The 26765-nt window shown below is 41.0% G+C and overlaps 1 protein-coding gene across 1 annotated transcript in view; it reads right to left on the minus strand.

The window, feature by feature from the left end:
• Positions 1-26765, minus strand: part of nup58 (nucleoporin 58) — a 70704-nt gene that overhangs the window by 36024 nt on the left and 7915 nt on the right. Inside the window, 8 exon segments of the mRNA XM_041198681.1 lie at positions 1508-1590; positions 2642-2765; positions 6058-6088; positions 14926-15036; positions 17110-17244; positions 19221-19364; positions 19535-19570; positions 21545-21696. Coding sequence (XP_041054615.1) covers positions 1508-1590; positions 2642-2765; positions 6058-6088; positions 14926-15036; positions 17110-17244; positions 19221-19364; positions 19535-19570; positions 21545-21696 — 816 coding nt within the window.

Consider the following 26765-nt stretch of genomic DNA (forward strand, 5'->3'; position numbering starts at 1 on the left):
GGAAATAAATAGTTGTGATAATGGATACCAAGCACATATTTGAGCATGAGTTTTTTTCCCTATCGCTTTAGCTCCTTCACATTATATTCAGAACAATATTCTAGGACTGCTTCCTGAAGTCATTACTACTTCGTGAAGCCATTACTATCTATGTAACTGTATGGGCCTCAGAAAGTGCCCAATAAATAATGTAGAAGCCTGAATGAAAAGGTAAAATTTTATTTTGCTGGACTAAGCCAGGTTTCAGCAAATAAATTTGTGGGCTCCCTCACTCATTCTTAAACCTGATATCTAAATTAGTCTATTACTTAACCAATACTGTATTGTATCCAATTGTTTTTGTGAAATATTTATCAAAATGAGATTTAAAACAGTGACAAAACAGAATGTATTAAGGGCACAATCATTTCATTGAAATTATCGTAACTTACAATGTGATTAATTGTCTACAAAAATAGGATAGATTTACTGTGATAGTAAATCTTAGATCTAACAGAAATTCTGTTTTAACCATTGCTTGGAACTCATATCTGTTCAGTGTACTTTGTTAAAAGTTGCAGTTTTTCCCCAGAAGAGTCTGCTCTGGAAAATGTAGTTAATACAAAATGTAGTCTAAGGTGCTCTTTTATTTCAAAATCTACAACTTGAGTGTAACAAGTTTTACCAGTATTTCATATTCAAGCAGTATGCAAGTCCCCAAGATCCATTTTTTAAAAATGAAGTTTCTTTTAAGCAGCTGTGTAATTTAAAAAGCAAAGCACACAGGCCTAGGCTTTTTCATCCCCTCCTGCCAGTTTTCCAATTGATCTGGAATGGATAGGGCCAGAGGAGCTTGGGGAGGCATTGAGCAATTTTTGTCCCATCTCAATCTGATGTATGTGCATGTTGTGCTTCCTGCTGTTTGACATATCTGAATGCAGAACATCAAAGAAGCCTGCAAAGGCCCAGATCCAAAATTCAAAGGTGAGCAGAAAGGGTGTTGTAGTTTCTGTCTGCTAAGAGGTCTTTGCAATTTCCTCCCCCAGCATGTCTCTGGTCCCAGTTTTGCAGGTCTCCACAATGAAGGCCAGGAGATATTGCATGCAAATGATCACAGGGCAGGAAATTTACCTGGGATCAGGCGGCCATCTCTGTGGAAGTTAGAAAACCCTCCCCTCACTCCAGAGGTGCACATGATCAGAAAGCCAAGGTTATGATTTCTTAACATGTTATTTTCCTAATGTACAAGTTCTCACCTCCTGATCAGCTGAACTGACACAGTCAGCCTATTGCTTCTGCCACTGTCACTTTGCATTGAATGTGAAACTGGACTATGCAACAAATAAAAATGTAAAGTTGCAGCTAATCAGCCAATTCAGCTGCAAAGCAGTAACCTGAGCTCAGCAGAAGTGCTACTATCTTATGACCAATGTATCATTAAACACCCTTTACCATAAACATTATTTTAGTTAAAAACTGTTCAGCCGCATCTTAGACCTCACGTTTGCTAAGAAATTCACAAACTTACTCTGCTGGTGCTGTATTTTCATGCTGAAGTCCCGGTGGTATTTTCTGTGTTCTTAGTGCTATTTCAGCATTTTTAAGCTCCTATGAATAAATTCAAAATATTGACAAATTTAAAGTCGCTTTTCTCTGACCTTTGGCTCTACATCCAATTCTACGCTAGTTTCAGGAGTTTTTCCTTTTGGGCACTTCTGAAAATATGGAATGAGTCTTCTCTGTTTGGTGGCAATGTGGGAAGATACTTACACCTATCCAAAAAATATGCTGCTCATGCTGGCGAATTTCTTATGATGAGGGTTACTTAGTCTTTCTTGGCAGACTCCAAGTAGCTTTCCACCTGCATACAGCAGCTTAAATGGTCTGTTTTTCACCAGACCAGAATTAAGCACCTGACCTCTGCAATAATCCATAAAGTGGCCACAGGAGATCTCAGTCAACTGTCCCTCTGTGGGGAGCCATTTTTTTAAAATTTTCATAAGGCCTCCAGTTTCTGTGGCAATACTGGATAACTGTTGTAGACAAGTATTTTTATAACCATGTTGTTACAAATATAGTATAGTATTCAACCCCATCACGATCACATTATTTGGTTATGGAATAAAACCAGAAGATTACTATGGGGCAGAAAGAGTTGGAGACTCTGGAATAGATGCCTATTCATTTTTTCAACCAGCTCAAGTCACAACAAATTGCTGATATAACTTGAAAGGAAAACCTTCCTTTTGGTATTTCTACATATTGTCAAGAGGGACCCAATGACCTCTCTCCGTGCTGGACTATTCTATGTTATATATTTATAACATCAACCCTAAAAACCCCCTAAACTTTTGGCACAAATACAACTAAACTAAATAAAAATAAAATGCTTCTCTCAACACCACCCAATATTTCACAATTTTAAAAATTTTCATTAACAAAATTTCTAATAAACCCACCAAAAAAATAATCTACCAAAAAACAATCATAATTCATTACAATAATCATAATCAAATACATAACATCAAATCTCTCACCCCTGAATTACAAATGCAATGGATTCACCACTTTCTTGCAAAATGGTCTTAATACATAACTTTCTTTCCGAATTTCATTTACCATGAAATTCTATCTGGCGATATTTCATTTACCTGTGCTAAAGTCCACTTGCAACTACTGTTAACAATTGTTTCAATGCCTTAATATCCTCTTGTACTTTCAGCATTGCTTTAAAGGACATTCGACTAATTTCTTCTTGGACCTTGCTTCTTTCTTTAACAACATTCCTCAAAATTAAAAAAACACCTAACTTTAAATACAACTTCCCAACAAAAAAGTGACTTTAATCAATACTGATGTCAACCCAAATTCAATTAAGGCTCCCATTCAAACACACATCACTATCACCCTGACAATTCCACCACCACTTTCATCAAAACCAGCAATATTTCCAATCAAACCATAACAACACTTTTGCAAAAATTACTACAGTTCACATCATCAACCATAACAATAAATACAACACTAATCCAAATAAATATTCAACCTGTACTATATTTCACAAAATTCCACAACATTCTAAAATAACCCTTACATTGTAACATATTTTTCATCAACCATGCTCAATAAATAATTTTACAAAAAATGCTTTTTAAGAAAAGTAATTTTCATAGCATAGTGAAATAATATTCCACTAAATCAGTATTTTGCAGCTGAACCCAATATTTAAACCACTAAGTTTTTCAAATATTTTAAACATTAAATGGTAACATAGTTCTCCATACTCTCACAAAAGGAACTTTCCATATTGGTCATTAATATTACACACACCAGGCATCCCTTTCCAAACCATATTAACAAATGTGCCATATACAAAATGCTTAAAACTACATGCTCATAAAACCCCATGCAATGCTACATCACCCATGCACATAAACCCCTTACATCTCATCCACCCAAACTTCACCACCAAAATTACACATAATCCATAACTTCATTCATAACAGTACCAACAACCCAACCTTCACTAACTAACTCTTCAACCCATGCCTCTGTTTAACACTATATATTCCAAAACCCCACTTGGACTCTTACAATTCAACTCCGTAAACCTTTATGTCCACCAACCCCCTGTTCCCCATTCCAACATCCAAAACCCCTGTTCCCATCCAACCTATTCCAATTAACTACCCCATAACACAACAATTCACAATAAATACAACAACCCCCAATCCCCCCCAACCAATCAAATCCACACTACAATCCCACCCCTTAACCACCTCTCTTATTTTTAATTCCAGTCCCAACTCTCCAAGGTCAAATTATCAGGGTGGTTTGGGCTTTAACACAGAAGGCCAGAATTAGAAAGGCACTAAGGAGCGGGATCAGGTTTCCAAGGCAGGAAACACACATTTAGGAGGGGTAAGCCATATCGGATTTACACAGAGGACATCACACAAACCTAATCAAAACCATACACTTTCCACAACTATCACTACAAACACTATCTCAAATTTTCCTCTTAAGATGCTCCTTAAAATCCAACCTATCTTAAACACCCTAATCAATATCCCTTCAACATTCTCTCACAATTTATATAAAACAATCCAGCGCCTTGGGATTTTTTATTGCAATAAAACCCAATGAACATCCAAATTATTATCTCAACAAAGGTTCTGAATCCTTAGCACATCCCTATACCATGAGCTTCTTCCTTAAATGCACCTTATTCACTCCCCCCCAACCTGTACTTGTTAAAGAATGCAATAATTCCACACAAGTGGCAAAGCAACAACGTACTTCAAAGACACATGTATGACATGTTTCCATCATATTCTAATGTTCCCAAGAGCTCATGTGAATCCACAACCCAAAAAACTTGGCAAGTTTCTGAAATCTAATGAGATTCTCAAAAACAAACAAAACAATTACCATCTTTAATAATTGCACTAAAATTTAAAAACATTTTCAATTGCAAATATACAACCTTCAAACACATAAACTCCTAACCACGGCATTTCTCAGGCATAATCAGAAAAAATAAATCCTTCTGTGGCTTGGCATTTATTTAAAGCCTAAGGTGTGGTCAAAGCTATTCAACTTAAGGAAGGTCTTAAAATGAGAAGGGGAAGGCGGAGAGGCAGGGAGTTTAGACAGGGAATTCCACAGCCAGAAGGCTAAGGGATGGGAGACATAACTGCCAATCGTGAGGCAGTGTTGGGGGGTGGGGGGGCCATGAAAATGCAGAGAAGTCCAGAATTGAAGAAACAGGGTTCAGGTGTAGGGATCCAGTTTTCAGAGGCTGGAGGTTACACAGATAGGGAGAGATAAAGGCTATAAAGGACTTAAGCAGGAGAATGAGAACTTTAAATTAGAGGCGATAGAGAGCCAGGAATCAATGTAGGTCATCAATAGGTGATGGGTGAGCAGGACTTGATGTGCAAAATGGGCAGCAGAGTTTTGGGCAGCTGAAGTTTATGGAGGGCGGAGGATGAAAGGCAAGCTAGGAGAGCTGTGATGCTACAGAAGTACAAGGTCTTGGTCATGGAGAAGATATTTTTATATTCCAGAAGGCCAGGTAGTGGAGCATAGAACTGGAGCCAATCTTTTACACATTTTTAATAAGCCTTTAAAAATAAAAAGTGCAACCAAACATACACCACCTAACCCAACCACCACGTTTGACTGTTCCTACTGATAGGAGCACAAGTGAATCCGAACTGATACCCACCACCCTCATACAATTAACAGATATTGAGTCAGAACACTTCATGGAATCAAATAGAACATTGGGCTGTGAAGCAGTACTCACGATTTTGTTGGATGGATGAAGTTACAATAATGAAAGAAATCTGGGACTGCCAGGATGGAACAGTTTGTTTTGAAAGCCCATGCCACTGAACTGAGTGCTCTCTGAGACGATGTGGATGCGATATATATCATCTACAGGAAACAGTGCAACAACTCCCCAAAATCACTTCAATAGATTGCGAACAATCTAGTTCAGTCTGAAATAGCAGCTGGCGAGGGTGGGGTGAGTGGAATCAGCGGTGGATGAATGGAGTTTTTGGCAGAGGCTGAAGTTATCACATCTCATTGGCCTTTTAAAGCATTTGGCTTTCTTGTTTTTGAATATTCCATATAGAAAACACAAGATACCCTTCATCTTAATTTACTTGTTAAATTCCACCCTTTCAGTCTTGTTTCTCCCATTTGCTCACCTGTGTAAACTTCATTATCTCTGGTGCTTTCCTTTGATTTTCCTGCCTAACATCAATTTGATTTTAACTTCCTTTGAGTATTTATTTTTTTTAAAAAATACTGGTTTGCCTCAGTGAACTCCTTTATGAGATTTACCTACAGGTGCTATTTTACAGCTTCGCACCTGTCCCCACATAGTTTACATTTTAATTCCATGGAATGTGTATATTTTTGTAACATTACTACATAAGAGAACATTTTAATTTTGTTTCACTGAAATTAAAAAGACCAAAAAAATGCGTGAGCATTATAAGTAAATTAAGTGCACCATTTTACAAGTTGCAAAATTTTTTAAAATTTACAAAAAAATATACTTACTCAGGCCTAACTCCAGTTGAACCTTTATCATCTGTAAAGGATAAATATACAAGCTATTAATGCAATTTAAAAAAAGGACATGAACAAATAGAACAAGTGTTAAGGAAAATGCAGCAATCCGTTTCTCTTCCAAAGGAATCAAAATATTCCAAGCAATTTCATTTAATACTGGGGAGAGCAATCAATGGAATGCAAAACAACTGGTTGTTTGTTACTTGTGCCTGATTGGAAGTTAAAATTTAGAAATTACACAACTATGTTTTATAGTTACCTATTTCCCCACACAAGGTGCCTCAAAAATCCCCTATTTACCCATTTTCATAGTTTATACCTGCACTGTACATCTTTCCTTTGCCTACAACAACACTGTATTTTTAAAACGTCCCCATCCACAGCTGTTTTTCCTGTGCTTTTTCATTGCTGTTCATCCATTTAAAATCTCAGTTGTAAGAGCATGGAAAGAGAGATTTAAAACTTAGGCCGGAATATGCAGCCCTGTTGGTGTCAGGCATCATGGTGGGCAGGTTGGGGTGGGAGTGGGGGGGAGGAGGAGGAGGAGGAGGAGGAGGAGGAGGAGAAACAATACAGAGAGAAGGCCAAAAATCAATTTTATGCTGTTGTGAAATCAGTTTGCGATCGTCCACTCCACCTGTCAATGGCGGTCTGTATTTCCCACCGTCGCATGCTGGGAATGTCATTTTTATACATTTGCATCTAATTGTAAGCCCTGCTCACTGGAATCATCCCATGTCAAATTTACCATCCATGTTGGCGTCCTTCACGACTGCCTTTAAAAGGTGTGCACCTGGCAACCAGAACTTCAAGGTGAACTTGGGGGCGAGTGCACACAACCCTGCGCAGCACTCATGAGCATCGGCCTTAGGACATCAAGGAAGCGGTACTGTGGATTTGCAGGGGGCACAGGCATGTCGCTTTTTCCCAGCTGGCTGTCAGTTGTGAAAGCTTGTCAAACGGAGCATTCTTCCTCAGCAGCAGCTCCACTGACATGCTTGGAGTCGGACTTCTGAAGCTTTTCTGCTCACTCAGGCAACACTAAAGCATGAAAGTGCCACCAAATGCCCCACAACTTTTCAGCCCTTGGGTGCAGGCTGCCAATTAAAGTGCGTTTTAGGGAGCAGCAGAGCAATTGGCCAACTGGGCAAGTTGTACAATCCCCTTACGAAAGGTGGCCATGGCGCAGTGTTGGAGGCGCTCACAGATCCTTGCAACGTCTTAATTAAAGCTTGGACCAGTGTTCATTATGGTTCAAGCTAACAGCACAGTCTTGCGTTGCGGTTTAAAAGAATGCCTGCGCCTGAGCTGAGAGCACAGCATGCAGCCTAGTGGCCGAAGCAGCTGCCAATCAGTTATGTGGAGCAGGGTGGAGGTGGGTGGGGTTTCCAACAGCCAATGAGCGCATTACACACTAGCCATCCAAGTGGTGGCCAGCACTCTTCTGCATGCATGAATGGGCCTTCAGACTTAACCAAGAGAGGTTCTTAGTATACCTATGCTAACCGAGGTGTGTCGGTCTTTGATCCTGCAGGAGAATATCAGGATCATGGAGCCTGGTGATTTAGCAGTATGCCTCTTGGCTTACAGAGACCAGAGAGAGGAGAAGAGTGCAACAAAGGCTCAGCAAAGGGAGGAGCACCTCCCTCAAAATGGAAGGGGCAGCAGGACCTGCTGCGCACACAGCTGAAGATCCACAGCAAGTCATCACTCATAGGTGCCTTGCTATGCCCAGGGTCTATAGATGGCGCCTGTCAATCCTGGAGGTGACTAAGAATCAGTGTCACCGAAGACTGTGTATGTCTAGGGAACTGGTAGGTCACATGTGCCATTTGCTGCAGGATTTGGTGCCTAGGGGACACAGAAGGAATCCACTGCCAGTGGCTGTGAAAGTGACCACAGCATTCAATTTTTACTTCCAGGGCTCCACTGGTGACCACTGCGGGATCTCGCAAGCCTCCACGCACAAGTGTATCGAGGAGATCACAGATGCCATCTTCACGAAGGCAGAGAACTTTGTGCATTTCGACTAGATTCAGGAAAGCTAGGAAGCAACAGTGCTGGGGATGTGTGCAGATCTCAGGATTTCCACAGGCGAGGGTGCCATCGAATGCACTCATGTGGTGCTTAGATCTCCATGGCAACGAGCAGTCAATTATGGTCAACCTGAAGGGCTTCCACTCGCTGAATGTTCAGCTGGTGTGTAACCATCACACAAACATCCTACAGGTCAGTGACGATTCCAAAGGTGCGTCCACGACTTCTACACTCTTAGCAAGTCTCAGATCCCTGACATCTTCCAGGGTCCAGAGGTGCTGTAGGGCTGGCTCCTCGAGGGCAAGGGTTACTACAGAGGACGTGGCTGATAACACCCATGCAGCAGCCACAGACTGGCTCATGCTGCAACCTGGACTTTAGTGGGGCAAACCATAGGCATTTTGAAAATGAGGTTCCGGTGCCTAAACAGCTCCAGTGGAGCACTGCAATACAGTCCCCAGAGGGTGTTGCACATCATCGTTGCTTGATACATGCTACACAATCTGGTGCTGTAACAGGGGGGAGGACCTGGAGAGGACGAGCTGCACGTATCCTCTGATGAACGTCTGACTCCTGTCTGGCTGAGGGCAGTTCGCTTGCCCTGTGATCAGGGTCATATCATGGAGGTGCAGCTGTGAAATTTTCAATGCACGTGATCCTTTGTCAGCCTTCAGCACCTGTTCCCTTCAGGAGCACAGCATCACTGGTCACAGATGCTGAAGAGATGGGAGGCCAGCCCCACTGCAAAGATGCTGAGAGCAAACCAAAAGAATTTTGGAACTCTGATGCCTGCCCACAACATTCTGGCACCAATGATGAGCACCATCGAGGCGGAGGTAGCACTAATGCGTCCAGTGAATGTGAAGCTGGACCATTACTTTGGTCTGAGGTTACACATGGGACAGAAAAGAGGCTGTGGACTAAGACTCATGCCTTTACACCTCGTGCAGGGAACAAGGTTTCAAATCTGAGAGTGACACGCATACCGCTCATCATAACAAGGAGCAATAGGTAAGGAGACATTCTTGGGAGTTTACTTACAATAGTGAACATTATGTACAAGTGATTAACTCCCATGCGCAAGCTGTGCAACTACATCTTCGTAACCCTGCCACTACATCTTGGTGCTCCTCCAACATCCACAGCAAAGATGGAGGCAGCCTGCTGGCTGCTACATCTTGTCTGTGATGCCCTTGGCAGGCGATCTCTGGAGGTTCAAGACCTGGAGGGCCCTGGCCTGCTTTTGGGATCCTGCTGCGTGGCAGTGGCACCCTCCTCGGCCTGTGGAACTGGAGCTGCTGGGATCACAGGAAGAGGGAATTCGGATGGGCCGAATACTCCCAGAGTCACCTGGGTAGATGACCCCAGGGTATGCACCCGTTGATCCTCCTCCCTCCCCGGTATGCCCCTGGCTCACTCCTTGAGAAGTGGAAGCTGGAGCGAGATCAAGATGCCCCACACCCCTCTCGTGTTAGCACCGGAGGCCAAAGATGGTGTCAGTGATGGTGCAGGACTGATGTCTTGAAACGAGGTCTCCATGGCAGCTGCCATCCTACCTGTGTTGATCTCAGCGCTGCCATGCCAACTCACTATCAACTCAGAATGAAGGCAGACAAACTCCTACATCGTACCTTGCAAGCTGAGTGCAGCGGACATCCCTTCCTGACGTTCCGAGCTTGCCTTTGCAGCTCCAGCCAATGAGGTATGATTGAGTCCCAAGGCTCGTCGTCTGACTCGGGCTCAGCAGATTTCAGGCTTCCAGCAGTCCTCCGAGCGCCGTAAACCTGGAAAGTCCTTGCAGCCGCCTACTGTGGATCAGACAGTACAATGTCCTCACCAGATCGTGACCCTGAGGCTACTCTAGACTAAGTCCCACCGAGATTTGTGCCTCTGCGCCGGTGGACGGTGTGGGTGAGGGCTGCAAAGGGTCTTTAGATTCTTCTTCTGAGGCGTCATCGGGGCTCGAGTAGAGAGCCTGGCTTGTGGACCCCCTTGGCTGCTCCCCAGATGTGCCTGCGAAAGCAAGGAGAGATAATTAGTGCATGGCAGGGGACTGTGGAACATTGGAATTCACTCACAGCACGGCTGTCTGATGGGTGTCGCACTGCTGAATCCTCACTTGGTTGAGCACTGCCAACCTCACTATCAGGACAGGAATGGTCCAGATCATAGCCAGCCAGCTGGATGATGCTATTTTCAAAGTCTGTGAGGGCATTGATGTCAGGTATTCCTCCAACAGTCTGCAACCTCTCCTTTTTGTATGCCAGCTAGTCCTGCATGAAGCCAGATGGAGAAATTGTAAGCCATATAAATGCTGTGGCTACAAGAGCAGGTCAGATGCTAGGAATCCTGCGGCAAGTAACTCACCTCCTGACTCCCCGAAGCCTGTCCACCACCAAGGCACAAGTCAGGAGTGTGATGGAATACTCTCCCCTTGCCTGGATGAGTATAGCAACAACACTCAGGAAGCTCGAGACCATCCAGGAAAAAGCAGCCTGCTCGATTTGCACCCCTTCCACAAACACTCACTCCTACCACTGACAAACAATGGCAGCAGCGTGTACCATCTGCACAACGCACTGCAGAAACTCACCAAGACTCCTTAGGCAGCACCTTCCAAACCCACAACCGCTACCATCTCAAAGGACAAGGGCAGCAGATACACGGGAACACCTCCACCTGGAAGTTACCCTCTAAGACAACTCGCCATCCCGACTTGGAAACATATTGCCGTTCCTTCACTGTCACTGGGTCAAAATCCTGGAACTCCTTCCCTAACAGCACTGAGTGTACCTACACCACATGAACTGCTGAGGTTCAGGACGGCAGCTCAGATGCATTGGGAATGGGACGATATGGCGCAAAAACCCATCATTGCGGCCGGCAGGTAAAACAACCATTTTCCCGCCTGCTACTGGACCTTGTGCGCATCTGGGACGATTTCACATTTAATTCTTGTCCACCAAATAATTGGTTTCTAAATACTTTTGCAACAATGCTGATAGGGAATATAGTCACCGTTGTGATGTAATCCTCGTGAATACTGGCAAAATCTTTCCTGGTGCACTCATTCATCTCTTCTTCCCCCAATCCTGAGATATTTAATCATGAGGAGTACTGAAAATGCAATTGTGGTGGGTACCCTGTCACAATCTCATTTTTTTTTGTTATAGATTTGCAACTTTAACATGTAATCTTTGTGATATGAGCAATGTTATTTTAAAACTAAGCAAACTAAATTTGATTTATGTTAATACTGAGGGTGAGAGTATCTTGGCTCTTTCCAAATGGCCACAATTCAAATGCTTGGTGTCTTCCTGAGTCATTTATTGTCGAGTGGCTACGCTCAAGCTCCTGCTGATGTTGCAACAACCCAGACCCAAATCTGTTCCCATGAATATTGTAACAAACTAAAATGCAGTGTGCTTCCTCCCAGTCCACGAGGTTGGCTCAATCAAGCTTTAATCGTATCTTTTTATACTTCTTGCTTTCTCCCCATAAAAGAGACAAACAAAAAAAGAGATACAGGAAATCTGGAAGGGAAAGCAAACACAAGCGACAAAAAAAAAGTGGGGTGGGCTAGAACGAAAGAAAGCAATGCATAGATTGGAAAAGGACAGTAAGGAGAATAGAGGAGGAAAGGGAAAGGGATATAGATACAAAGTCATGACAAACACAATGGACTGAGTGGCTGTCTCCTGTGATATGAACTTCAAATGATAGTTAGAAAGACAGAAGGGAAGGGACAAGGGAGTCTTATTTTCCAGACTTGCCACTTACCGTACCCATAGGGTAGAACTTTTTGCTCAGCATGCAGGCGCGCACCTGAGCCACTCGAGCGTGAAATAACACATGATGACGTCGGGCAAGTGTCCCTACATCATTGCACACCTGTGTAATATTTCAGTTACGCACGCGAGAGTCAGAAGCACTCCTGCCAATAATTAATAGTAGTAATTACCAGATTTTTCGGTTATGGTTGGTGGACAGGCAAATGGGCCAGACGGACTTTGTATTTTTCAGGAAAAATCATCCATGGACAGGATGAGGTTTCCTATGTTAATTTTTAAAAATGGACAGAATTCATCATCCATATGTTCCGGTGGCTCATTCTGATGCGTGGACATTTTTACCTGTTTTTTCAAATCTTCATTTTTTTGCATTTAAATTCTTCAGCTCCATGAAGCAGGAAGCTTTCTGCCTTCAAGGAACTTTCATTCCGCACTCCCACACGCCAGCTTCAGCGCTTGCCCTCCTCCCAGCTGCACCCCTGCAGCGCTGAGCCTTTCAGTGCACCTTTCACGCAAGCTGGCTGTTAATTGGCCAGCCAGCATGAAATTGTGGTTGGGGGCCTGTTCCCTGGCCTCTCCTGGGCCCCCGGTGAACTAAAATTCCTGCCTGTAGTTACAGATGTTGTACAAGGCTGGGGTTTTCGAGGTGCCAATTAGATTTCAATTTTTATTTTATACATTTTTAACCCAGGTTGATCTAGTGTGCAAAGAAACAGGGGCTTAAAATGAAATAAGATACTGTAGATGTCAGCCTATAAGGCAACTTATAAAGCCTAGAAGAATCTTTTCAAAAATGGGGATCGACTTATACGCCAGGTATCAAAGCGCACTGCTGGCATGGGTTTGTGTGGTTCCCCATTTTCAAATGTTATCGGCATCTGACGCGAAGAGTGGGCATTTCTTAAACTCCCAGCATCTTCACATCGTAGCCTGTATCCCCTGCTTGATCCCTTGCGTCCAATTTTAAGTTACTGGCAAGTAAAACATGTATTTTTGGGTTAAAACATTACTAATGCGAATCTAGCATGTCCTGGCTGTAAAGGTGGGGTTCAGTTATGTGCAAAAACATGATTTTTGGGGCTGAAAAAAGTTGGGTTGTCTGGCATGAGGGGTTGACTTATATGGCGCTATTTATGATAATTTAGTTAGAGAGAATAATCTAAATGTTCTTAAATGTATATGACACAATAAACTGCAAGCCCACTGCCAGACAGAACTGCAATATGGGCAACATCATTTTTTGCAAGGTCATGAGAGAAGTAAAGAGAGACAAGGACAAGGAAATCAGTAAGGCTCTATTTTATGACAAAACAAACAGGTGTCTTTAGTATTTTATTGCATTGTACGCAATTTCTTTTGTTAGAAATTGCCAGCAAGCCAAACCCGTCACACCAAAAATCAACTCGGGAGTAAGTTACTATCCTAACCTGCATTAGAATCCAGGTGATATAAAGAAACATAACTCCTTCATTCAAAAAGGGAGACAGAAAACAGGAAACTACAGGCAAGTTAGCTTAACATCTGTCAAAGGGAAAATGTGAGAATCTAACATTAAAGACATTATAGCAGGGCACCTAAGAAAATTCAAGGGAATCAATTTATTGGAGTTCTCTGAAGAAGTAACATGTGCTGTGGATAAAGAGGAACCGGTGGATGTACTGTATTTAGATTTTCAGAAGGCATTTGATAAAGTGCCACATGAGGTTGCAGAAAATCAAAGCCAATGGTGTAGGAGTAACATATTGGCATGGATAGAAGATTGGTGAGCTAACAGGAAACAAGATTGGCAAGATATAACAAGTGGTGTGCCACAGGGATCAGTGCTGTGGCCTCAACTTTTTACAATTTATATAAATGACTTGGATGAAGGGGCCAAAGATTTGGTTGCTAAATTTGATGACACAAAGATAGGTTGGAAAGTAAGTTGTGAAGAGGACATTAGGAGGCTACAAAGGGACATAGATAGGTTAAGTGAGTGGGCAAAGATCTGGCAAATAAGAGTATCATGTGGGAGAATGTGAAATTGTCCATTTTGGCAGGAAGAATAATTTTTTTTTATCTAAATGGTGAGAGAATGCAGAGCTCCGAGATGTTGGGGGATCTGGGTGTCCGAGTGTATGAATTGCAAAAGGTTAGTATGCAGGCACAGCAAGTAATTAGGAAAGCTAACTGAATATTATCATTTACTGCAAGGGGAAGTGAATACAAAAATAGAAAGGTTATGCCTCAGTTATACAGGGCACTGGTGAGACCGTATCTGGAGTACTGTGTACAGTATTGGTCTCCTTATTTAAGAATGTAAATGCGTTGGAAGTAGTTCAGAGAAGGTTTTCTAGACTAATACCTGAATAGGCGAGTTGTCTTATGTGGAAAGGTTGGACAGGCTAGGCTTGTATACACTGGAGTTTAGGAGAGTAAGACGCCACTTGATTGAAACATATAAGATTCCGAAGGGTCTTGACAGGGTGGATGTGGAATAGATGGGCAACCCCTTATTTTTAAACAGCAACCCCCAGTTCTAGATTCTCCCTTTTGTGGAAGAATCCACAACTCAGGGTCACTGTTTAAAAATAAGGGTCACCCATTTAAGACAGAGATGAAGAGAATTCTTTTCTCAGAGGGTCGTGAATCTTTGGAACTCTCTTCCTCATAAGGCAGTGGAAGCAGAGGGTCATGAATCTTTGGAACTCTCTTCCTCATAAAGCAGTGGAAGCAAAGGTAGATATTTTAAGACAAAGGTACATATCCTTGATAAGCAAGGGTGTGAAAGATTATTGGGGGTAGGCAGGAATGTGAAGTTGAGGTTACAGTCAGGTCAGCCATGATCTTACTGAATGGCGGAGCAAACTTGAGGGCCCGAATGGCCTACTCCTGCTCCTAGTTTTTATGTTCATATGAATCTTCCATCTGATATTGAAGACGTACACATATAAAATTCTTACCCCAGAGCAGGTAATTATTTAATTTAGATGAATTTAGCTGTTGTACAATTAAAAAGATCTGAAGTAGTTCAGCAGACATTACTCACTTTTCTTATCAGAAGATCCACTGAAGTCTATTCCACCAAGTCCTTCACTAGCTGTAGAGGTTGGGGCAGCTGTAGATACTCCAAGATTCAATCCCAGTGATTGACCAAGTCCTAAATTTTAGAAAATCATTTAATTATTACTGTCAAAGCTTATAACTGTTCAACTTAATTATGAAAGCTTCAAAAATTGTGAATTACATCTAAAAACACAAAATGAAACATGCTACCTGAATCTGATCAATGTGCTTCCCACTATTCTGGCCACCCGATAGCTACTGTAAGATACTAATCACCATGAGGAAACAATTCTAGTTACAATACTTCTGCATCTATCTTACCACACTCTCATTGCTGTATTTAATGCCTCTGTCCTTAGCAGATTCCCAATTCTCTTCTACCCTGGTCATTGCCCTGGTATGACTCCCATCTTTGGTCCATTAAGTCCAAAGGGCAGTAACTTCAAATGTTTATGGCACACAACTGGCTTTCCCAGCTAGCTCTACCAAAACTGCTCATTACTCCAGGACTATCCTGGAATGCCAGAATAACCTTGGGCTTCTTGGCTCCACAATCAATGATTTGTTTAAACATTTCTTCCCTGCCCCTTTCATCCTCTCCTCAACCAACAAACTCAAGCAGCTCATGGACTTTGCCATTAAAGACTGAAACTATCAGTCAGCTGCCTCTAGCACATCGCTCTCTTCTCGTTGCTTACCAAACCAAGTTACCCTCCCCAGCCTCCCTCAAGCACTGAACTTGCAGCTTTCTCTGGTTTCTCTTCTATTAACTTTGTCTTCTCCAAGCTCATCCATGAAATCCATCTCCTACTCCCTTGATTCCCCTTCCACAGGGGACAGCAACTCTCTGGTATCTCTCAACAGGGCACCAATTTTCACACCCATGTTTCTACAAAATGACTGCCACTAAATTATTTGAGAAAGAGGCAGACCATGTAGCTAAACCTAACCCCAAGTTCCACTAACATTGGCATAAACACACTTTCAGTAAAGCCACCAGTGGCTATGAGCAGAAAATACACAAGCATCAACATGACTCTCCCATCAAATCTAGTTCAGTGTCACAACATCCCATACATTTATCATTAAGCCAGGGGTCTATAACATTCTACTTTAATATTCCACTTGACAAAATGAAAGAACGAGCTTGTATTTATATTATGCCTTATTTGGGTTTCAGGACACCCCAAAGGGCTTCAATAACTAATGAATTACTTTTGAATTGCAGTCACTTGATGTTAATACATTCTGAAGCCAGTTGGTAAAGTAGGAAACCAGACACCAATCTTTTACTTAATACTAAGTTTATTTACAGAATCCAACAGTACAAAATGTCTACCTCCTCCCAACCAAAATAGTGTCCCAGAAGTCTCTCTTTATTTGCTCATTTGAAGGAGTCTGTTTATATGTGCTTGAGGTACTTCAATCAATCCCTCCATCTGCATATCCTTAACAATACAATTAACATGTTATTAATGCTTCAGACGAGGGAAATTTTCAGCCAATTTTCACATGGTCCCATAAGGAGTAAATGAAATGAATGACCAGTTAATTTGTTTTTGATAGTGCTGGTTGAGCAACAGCTCTGGCCAGGAAATTAGGAGGACTACCTACTCTTCAAATAATGCCCTGTAATCTTTCATATCCATCACCTTGGGAAATGCAGCACTGTCTCAATCCAACAAGCAACAACTCTGCCTTGCATTTATACAGCACCTATGCACATCTAAGCAGTAAATCAATCCAAGGTACTTCACAGGAGAGCTATCAAACAAGATCTGACACCAATCTATATAAGGAGATATTATGGCAGCTGATCAAAAATGTAGGTCCTAAGGAATGTCTTAAAGGAGAAGAACTGGGTAGAGAGGCAGAGGGGAGCAGGGAGGGAATGGTTACCAGTGTTGGCCGAAATAAAGTTGACAGGGCGCGTGAGACCAGAATTGAAGGAGCCCATGGATCTCCAAAGTTTTTATTAATAGCACAAATTTCATATTTTTGGAACAGATTTCCAAACTGTGGATTCCAATTAACTTTATATCCCATCTCTCTGAACAAAAGTTGAAAATCACTCAATAGTTTCTATATATTCATATTTTCAACTACAACTGATTATATTTGACAAGTAAAACATACACACACAAAAGCTCTATTATTGCGTACTGACCTGCAGTGGAGGTGCTTGCACCCTGAAAGAGGCCACCTCCTAAACCAGCCAAAGTCCCTCCCAATGTTAGGCCTGTTGGTATTGATGCAGTGGATGTGGGTGCTCCACCTAAATTTAATGCAAATCCTGTAGAGCCTGCAAAGGACAAGTTGTTGCTAAATTTAGAAGGAAAACATGTAAAAATAACCAAAAATTGGTTTTCACAATGACTATTTTGTCATAGCCAATTATTTGTGAACATTTCTAATCATGCAAAAGCAAAATTTCATCCAAACTGTCAGCAGCAATCTATTAAGTTTATGACTTAAATTTATGTTGGCCCAGATCTTCTGATCAGTGGTGATGCCACAGCAGCTGCTGCTGACCACAATTAAAAGTGCGCCCTTACCATTTTTTGTCCTTCCAGCCAAGCCTCCTCTCCAGGTTGAGGAATGATGCAAAGGGATTCAGCAGGGGTACTGGCAAGGAGTGGTGAGTTCACACCCACTTCTGATATCACCAGCTCAGGTAACTCCCCTTAAGGTCAGCATACTTGTAGTGTTTTTCTTCAAGTTCCTAAGCTTTATTTAACTACTTCTAATGTTTAAGACATTTAATTGTTGATGAGTTTACTGTTGGGGGTGGCGGGGGTGTGGTGGTAAATGAGCATTTTCAGACGGGGCAGGGCCGGAGGAGAGCATTCGAAAGGGTGTGGGGGCAGTCTTTTTTTAGGCTTTTTCTGTACAGCTCCTGCTGGACAGGCTAAATATCTAGGTAAGTTTACTACATCAAGCCCAAATCTCTGACATTATGGTCAGTGTCAATGACATTATTAGAGGAATCTGGGCAAGATAATTCTACCCACTGGAAGTTTGCTGATTAAGTATCACACGAGCATACAGGTCGGGACTTCCTCCAGGTCCTAATGTGCAATAGCCAAATTCTTAACATATGCTGCTGTTGCCTTTGGAAGATCTGGGCTTTTTTACAATAACCTTTTCCACAATCTATAAATTTTTGTGCCATACGACGCAAATAAATGAATAGATAATTGAAAACTACGGCAAGCCACCCAATACGGAATTACGTGATAATTGGGATAGCTGCATTCTAACTAGAATGCACACTGCCACGATAATCAGTGGTAAAGTTGTTCCAGTTGCCAAGTCCAATAGGTCATTAAATACGTGTTTGGTCAGGATTATATGCAAACAGACCAGCTGAACAATTGTTGCTACCTGGTATAGAGTCATGAAAGCATCATTTTACTTCATGTAACGTGTCTGGATTGTTGAAGGTAACCTAGTAGCACTATTTCCATCTGACACAGGTGAAAGAACCTTTAATTGTTATTACATTAACACCAAGAGAATCAGTTGCAACAAGTAGAACTGTTTATCTTTAAGCATTTTTACAGCCTACCTTTGTACAGAGAAGGAAGGCACATTAAGGAGTCTATTATTTTTGGAATGTAATGCTTGTAAAATTGTGTTTTATGAAGTTCAAACTTCAGTTAATTGTGAACTGATTGAAACTGCCTACCTATAAAAGCTCCAATAAATTGATCAAAATTTGTCTAAATTACGCAACTAATGTGTGTATACTGTACTGTATGTGGCTTATATGGCTGGTTTATGATAATTATCAGCAGAAAATGCTTCAAATACTCAGTTCAGATAGCATCTCTGGAAAATCAGGTTAACATGGCAGATTAATGACTTTACATCAAAACATTCCCTTTCCCCAATTTCTTTTGCAATGGTTCAGATAATGCTACTTTCCACACCAAAGTTTCTGAAATGTTCTCCTGGTTCCTCTCAGCCAGGGTTCTTATTTTTACAGTTTCATATGTTCCAAAATATTGCCTTATTTGAAACATTTCAACACCCAATATAAAATTTGTGCAAAATATGCACCGTAGATATCCTGACTTCTTTCTAGAAACATTTTACCAGCAAAAATAATGTACTGTATAGATAGTCTAGTAGGAGTCGATTTTTTTTTAAATAAAGCACTCAGCCGGGGGAGGTAAAGGAAGAACAAGAGATGCAGTGTACATTCAATGGAAACCAAAGTGTGAACAGAAGCTCAGTGACCAGGAAGAACGAAGTTCAAAATCTGAAAACCTTTACCTGCTGTAGAAGTTGGCAGTATAGATGAAAGGCACAGTCCTCCTGCCGTAGAAGGTGCAATAGGCATTGCAAAGGGTGTTGCTGAACCAGCTGGTTTGTTGAATCCTAAACTAAAACCAGTTGAAGTTGTAGTTGCAGGTGCTCCTAGAAAATGAATTGATTAAAGCCCAGGTTTAAGGACTGCAAATGTTACAATACATTAGGATGGCCAGATTACAAATGATCTGTCACATTTAATGAAAGAAATATACTGAAGACATTTACCAAAATAATTTCTTAACCAGCTTATCATTTTGCCATTTGATTAAACTCACCCAAAGTTAGTCCTGTAGATGCTGCTGTTGTAGTCCCTGTAATTTAAAACAAATGTCACACAGCAGAAGTAATCTTTTGTTCTCCCTAATCTGAAGATACGAAAGTCAATCCACTGTCACCCAGACAGGTCAGATAATCTAGCACAGACCAAAAGTGGAATGCGAAGTCTTCCAACCTATATGGTTCAGCAACCAATGATTATTTTAAGGTTCAACTCCTCAGTTATGCTTTTCTTTCAATACCATGATATAATAATTCACAGAGGATTTTACCTACAGAGGTATTAAATATAAAACAAGATGGTAATGAAGATTTGTACAGGGCCTTGATTGACATCAGCACAGTGCTTGCACTCAGATTTAGGAATCCCCATTATAGACAGTTATGATAATATTATTATAACATTACTATATAACATTGAAGTTACAAAAAGAATAGAATGTAGAATCATTAGGAAAAAGAGGATTTAGTTATTATGGAAATTTCAAAAACTGGGGTTGTATTACTGAAGTGAAGAAAGTTACAGGGTAATGTTGCTTTTCAGAAGATAAAAAGCTGCAAGATTATTTCCACTTGCCAATGATCTGAGAACATGGAGTTACATATTTAGGATTAGTACTAAAGCATAATGGTGGATGTTAGAAGAACTTGTTTTCATGTGGAGGGCTACCATAATATGGAACGCATTACAAGGATTAGTTACTGAAACCAAACAGTCAAATACTTAAGAGGACATGAGGAAAACCATTCCAGGAAGGAAGATATTAAAGGTTGTGGGCAACAAAGAGAGGGGGAGATTTGAGTAAACAGTTACGATGTGGACTAAAAGCAAAAAATGCTTCAAATACTCAATTCAGACAGCATCTCTGGAGAATCAGGTTAACATGGCAGATTAATGACTTTACATCAAAACATGCAAAGGCTCCATTCCCTTTCCCCAATCTCTTTTGCAATGGTTCAGATAATGCTGTTTTCCACACCAAAGTTTCGGAAATGTTCTCCTGGTTCCTCTCAGCCAGGGTTCTGCTCCACCACAGCCCACCCATTTCCCTACTTCCACCCTCACCTACTCCTTCCTCTCAAAGTCATGATTAGGTTCCCTTGTCCTCACTTTTCACCCCTCCAGCCTCAGCAGTTGACATGTCATTCCCCTGCCATTTCCAACAAAATCACAAACAGATCTTGCCCTCTCTTTTCCTTTCAGCATTATGAAGGGGTTCCCACCATGGCAACCTAGTACATTCTTCCATCACCACATCTCCTCCTTCCCAGCTACTACTTTCTGAAGTTGCAAGGAACAAAGACCTGTCTTATCACTTCTTCCCATATTACCATCTTGGACCCCAACCACTCTCCTCAGGTGAGAGCTCATGAATAAAAAGCTCAGATGTAATGTCATCAATCTGAAACGTTAACCCTAAATTCCTCTCTCCACAGATGCTGCCTGACTGGCTGACTGTTTCCACTATTATTCTTGTTTTTATTTTAGAATTCCAGAACCTCCAGTAATTTTGCTTCCCACTTGGTTCCAAATGACATGAGCCAAATGGCCTCCGATTCGACTCAAATTTCTTGGATCACAAGATGAAATCTGCTTTCATTTAAACCTTTTGCCCACTGATCTCCTTCCAGGATGTGCAATTTCAGAATGCATGTTAGTCCATCTACTGGTTTCTTCTTTGAGTGCAAAGTCCTAGCTTTAAACACTGTGCCCTGCAAACTTTCCAGCTATGGAAGAAATTCCCAAGCAAAATTGACATTGCGTTTTTAGTGAGAGTAGGCTGTTGAAGGCAGATCAAGAACAGAGTAGTAGGATAGATACATTCGCAGTCAGCAAAGGGTCCTAGACTTATTTTTGAATAAAACCCATCTACAGGTTCTGAACAACACTATTGCTGTAGCATGCATCTGCCACATGTTAGTCCTATTTCTGTGGTATAGGAATTCCATAAGAAATACAGATGAGCATAAATTTGGGGTCAAAAATTACAATAAAAATTCTAACCTACCTGTTGTGGTAGCACCAAACGAGAATCCAGTAGCTTGCTTCTGCCCAAACAATCCACCCCCAAGGCCCCCAAATGTTGATGCAGTTGTGGTTGTGGTTGCAGCTGTGGTACCAAGATTTCCAAAGCTAAATCCTCCTGTACCACTAGGGTTGCTATAATAAAATGGGAGGGTAAACTGTTATTCATCAGGAAACCAACTACTTTTGTGAACAGCCAATACAGTTCTCTACATCCAGTTTGTATGTGTGTTATAAATAACCTTCTGGCGGTAAGCATTTCAACAACCGTTTGCAGTATGGGCTAGAAAAAGAAATCAGCTCCATCTCCTGGTTTTAGTAATTCAGATCAAGTTTGAGAGAAACAAGTGGAGTAAATGTTTTTGTTGGCCCTAACACCAGCCTCTGAATTCTAAAACTGACAAGATATTTCCCAAACAAGATATAAAGCATCAATGGATATTAAAATACCACCATGGCATTTTAATGACACAACTTATATAAATTACAGAAGATGCAAAACAAGAAAAATAATAGATCATGTAGCAAAAAGCTGCAAATGCCGAGAATCTGAAACAAAACCAGGAAATGTCAGAAATATACAGATCAGTGTGCTTCTATTGTCAGAAAGGACAGGTTATCATTTCAGGAAGAGCCCCTCTTCAGATGTGAAAAATCAATGATAAAACAAACATCAGAAGAAATGAAAATTTAAAAAATATTCAAATGAGAGGAAGCTAAGAGGTGGCCTGCAACCTGCTTAAACAAAATGTAAGACATTGTTCAATTATATAAAAGAACAATAGTTCGGTAGTACAGAATTTGAGTATTGCTGAATAAAGAAATTTTGTTGAAGCTTTTCATCTCGCATTCATCAGGATAATCGCAAGAACACAAATGTCAGGGGAAGCAATGTTATACTGAGGAATTGCTGGTTCTTTCCTCAGGGCAATGCTTTGACCAGAGTCAAACTGCCTGGTTTAAATTTCAAATAATGCTTGGCAGTTAACTGTCAGTCACCATTAATTGGTGCATTACCCATGGCACGCTACCAGAGTCCACTTGCCAACTAATCAGCACTCTCTTCTCATAGTATAAAGTTGTTGCTTCCCTTTACATTGGTATTCCTGCAACTGTCCTGATGAGTGCAAGTCAAAAAACTTCAACAAAATGTCTTTTGTCAGCAATATAAAAGTACAATGCAGACAGGAAAGCGTTAAGGAAACAAAGGAACATGGAAATAGCCAAGAAAATGAAAAGCACACACAAAACGGGCAGAAAGAAGAAAATGGGTCAAGGCAGGAGGGGGTTATAAAGAAGAACGAGAAATTAAAACCTAATGAAAACAATGAATCTGTTATCTTCTCTGAATTAGCAAATGTTAGTAAGGTAACTAAAAGGTAGCCATTAATTAAGACATCTTTTATAAATAATTATTTTGTAAAAAACTAATTCACTCAAATTGCTAATATTCGTGACAACCTGCATTTAACTTACATTACTCAGCCCCAAATACATTCTCTAGATGCAATGTAAAAGAAAATCTATCGTTGGACTCCAGTTGTGGGTGTAATTCAGGTAAATACTGCACAACCAATCTACACAAGCGTGTGGCCATCTTTATGCTTTACTGAAATTCTAGTGACAATATTGCACTCCTTTGAAAATCATCAGTATACCAATAGGCTTGCAATTGTGAGTCTTCTTCCAGTACAGAGTAACAAGGGAATCAAAAGTCTTCCATAGGGATATAAATAGCAAAAGGTAGTAAGAGAGTAGGGCTGATTAGGGACCAAAAAGTGTATTTACACAAAGCATAGCCAAGGTACTAAATGAACACTTTGCATCTATTTTTAACAAAGGAAAACAATGCTACCCAGGCAATGGTGAAAAAGGAGGTAACGCAGATACTAGAAGGATTTCAAATTGATATGGTGGTGGTATTGATAAGACATCAGGACCAGATCAGATGCATCCAAGAATATTGAGGGAAGAGAGTGTGGAAATCGGGGATGCACTGGCCATAATTTTTCAGTCTTCCTTAGACTCGGGGGTGGTGCCAGAGAACTGGAGAATTGCAAACATTACACCCTTTTTCAAAAAAATGGTTGTTAAAAAAGCCCAGCAACTACAAACCAGTCAAACTTTGGTGTTGGGGAAGCTTCTAGAAACAATTATGCAGAACAAAATTAATAGCCACATGGACAAATCATTAAGGAAAGCCAGAATGGATTTCTTAAAGGAAAATAGTGTCTAACTAACTCACTGGAGTATTTTGAAAGTTAACAGAGAGGGTTGATGAGGGCAATGCTGTGGATGTGGTGTATGTGGGCTTCCAAAAAGCATTTGATACAGTGCCACACGACGGACTTGTGAGCAAAGTTATAGATCATGGAATAAAAGGGACAATAGCAACATGGATACAAAATTGGCCAAGTGACAGGAAACGGTAGTGGTTAATGGATGTTTTGCCAGGCTGGAGGAAGGTTTGTAGTGGAGTTCCCCAGGGGTCAGCATTGAGACCCTTGCTTTTCCTGATATGTATTAAAGACCTAGACCATTGGGTACAGGACACAATGTCAAAGCTTGCGGATGATACAAAACTGGGAAGCATTGTAAACTGAGAGGAAGATAGCGCAGAACTTCCAAAGGACATAGGCAAGTTGGTGGAATGGGCAGACAGGTGACAGCTGAAATTCAATGTGGAGAAATGTGAAGTGATTCATTTCAGTAGGAAGGACATGGAGACACAATATAAAATAAAGGGTTCAACACTAAAGGGGTGCAGGAGCAGAGGACCTGGATGTAGATGTACATACGTCACTGAAGGTGGAGGACAGGTTGAAAGAGAAGTTAATAAAGCATACAGTATCCTGGGCTTTACTAATAGGGGCATAGAGTATAAGAGCAAGGAGGTTATGTTGAACTTGTATAAGACACTAGTTCGGTCTCAGCTGGAGTATTGCATCCAGTTCCGGGTGCCACACTTTAGGCAAAATGTGAACGCATTAGGGAGTGTGCAGAAAAGATTCACAAGAATGGTTCCAAGAATGAGAAACCTCAGGTATGAAGATAGAATGGAGAAGTTAGGACTGTTTTCCTTAGAGAAGGCTGAGAGGATATTTGATAGAAGTATTCAAAATCATGAGGGGTCAGGACAGATTAGATAGGGGAAAACCATTCCCTTTAGTGAAAGAATTGACAACAAAAAGGCACAGATTTAAAAGTAATTGGCAGCAAGTGGTTAAGATCTGGAAAACACTACCCGAGAATGTAGTAGAGGCAGATTCAATCAAGGCATTCAAGAGGGAATTAGACCGTTATCTGGAAAGGAAGAACGCACAGGTTTACAGGGAGAAGGCGGGGAAATGGCACTAGGTGAATTGCTCTTTCAGCGGATACAATAGGCAAAAACAGCCTCCTTCTGTGCTGTAACAATTGTGTGAATTCTGTGATTCTATGAATACTGAATGGAAGCACACGTCAGTGAACTGGACATAGGAGACTACTACTTAAAAACACTTGCAACCAATGAGCCAAAAAAGCTAGACTTCAGATTATAGCTATATTCCAACCATTTAGTTAATGAAAAAAAATCATCTCCACTCTAATTCGAATAATTCAGATAATATATTCAGAAAAGTGTTTTGCAACAGCTGAAGCTCTCTACATTACTAAATCAGTAATACACAAAATATAAAGAATTGTGATGTTACATTATATTTTTGTCTAAATGTATTCTTGGGATGGGGGAATTCTGACAAAGCCACATTTATTGCTCATTATTTCACACCCAAGGTGGAGGTAGATGCCCTTGACATCAAGGAGAGCCCTAGTAAAATGCAGGTTATCGGAATTAACAGGAAAATCCTCCAGCTCTACAGTCAAATTAGACAAACAGAACGATGGTCATTGCTATCAGAAGCCAATCACTGCAATCCAAGTCATGCTGCAGGAGTTTAAAGGAAACGCATTCAGTCCAACCATCTTCAACTGCTTATTCTCTAACCTTTCCTTTGACACAAGGTCAGGAGTGGGTCTATTGGTAGATGATTCTGCAGTATTCAGCTCCATGCACAACTCCTCCAATACTTAAGCAGTAGTCGGTGATAGCCTTCCGCAGGAGCTGGACAACATCCAATCTAGAGCTGGCACCACACAAGTGGAAGGCCATTCCCAAAAGCAAATGTCCAACCAACCACTATCCTCCAACTTCCAATATTGTCCTACCACCCTGCACCCCACACCATTCCGCACCTCAACCACCACCATCAGTATCCCAGAGGTTACCAATGACCAGAGCTTAAATGGGATAGCTAGGTCAACACATGGTTACAAGAGCAGAACAGAGGCTGATTACCAGGAGTCTGAATAAGAGAGCAGGAATATGCGAATAGCATCAGAAAAGTGGGATTTGATTAACAGAAACCTTGAGCACTAGAGGATGAACAAATAGAACAAGGACAACATAAGAGGAAACCTAGACAAACAAAAGCAAAAAGCTAGGAGGAAGCCAACTATCACTACCACATATTTACTATCAGTGATTCAGAGTCCTGTCAAGCAAGCACAGGTCAGTCACAATCTGATCTGCAGCCAATGAGATTGCTCGGAAAACAAAGCAACATGATGCAGACTGACCAATACAGGTTAAAACTGTTACAACAATTTAAGAGAATACATCCTTGCTGGCCAATTAAAAATGGTAAGTGTTCATAGGGATCACATGATCACAATTGATTAATAACATTAGTCAAATTAAACTGGTTTTATCTTGTATTTTCTTTGGAATTTTAAGATTATCTGGAAAAAAAGCATTAGTTCATGATACTCACCAATATCTATTATTTCCACTTGTATACATTACTAACATAAATCTTGCAGTTTCATTTTATTTAAAATTCTTTATTCAAATTATCACCATATTTCAAAGCTGGCAGAACTCTTCAAGGATGCACTTTTTATATAACTTGTAAAAGCCTGGTTAGGCCACAAGCAACATTTGTTTTACAATTACATTGCTTCTGAGCAAACGTCATCAACCTGAAAGATTTACTCTGTTTCTCTCACTGGATGCTGCCTAACCTGCTGATTTTATTTTACAAATCCATGTTGGCTCTCTCTAATCAGTTTAAATTTCTCTAAGTGCTTAGCCACTCTGTCCTCTATTACAAATTCCAATAACTTCTCCACAACAGACAGTATAACAGTTCTATGATTTCCTG

Source organism: Carcharodon carcharias, chromosome 11 (assembly GCF_017639515.1).
Source record: "Carcharodon carcharias isolate sCarCar2 chromosome 11, sCarCar2.pri, whole genome shotgun sequence".
NCBI classification, from domain to species: domain Eukaryota; kingdom Metazoa; phylum Chordata; class Chondrichthyes; order Lamniformes; family Lamnidae; genus Carcharodon; species Carcharodon carcharias.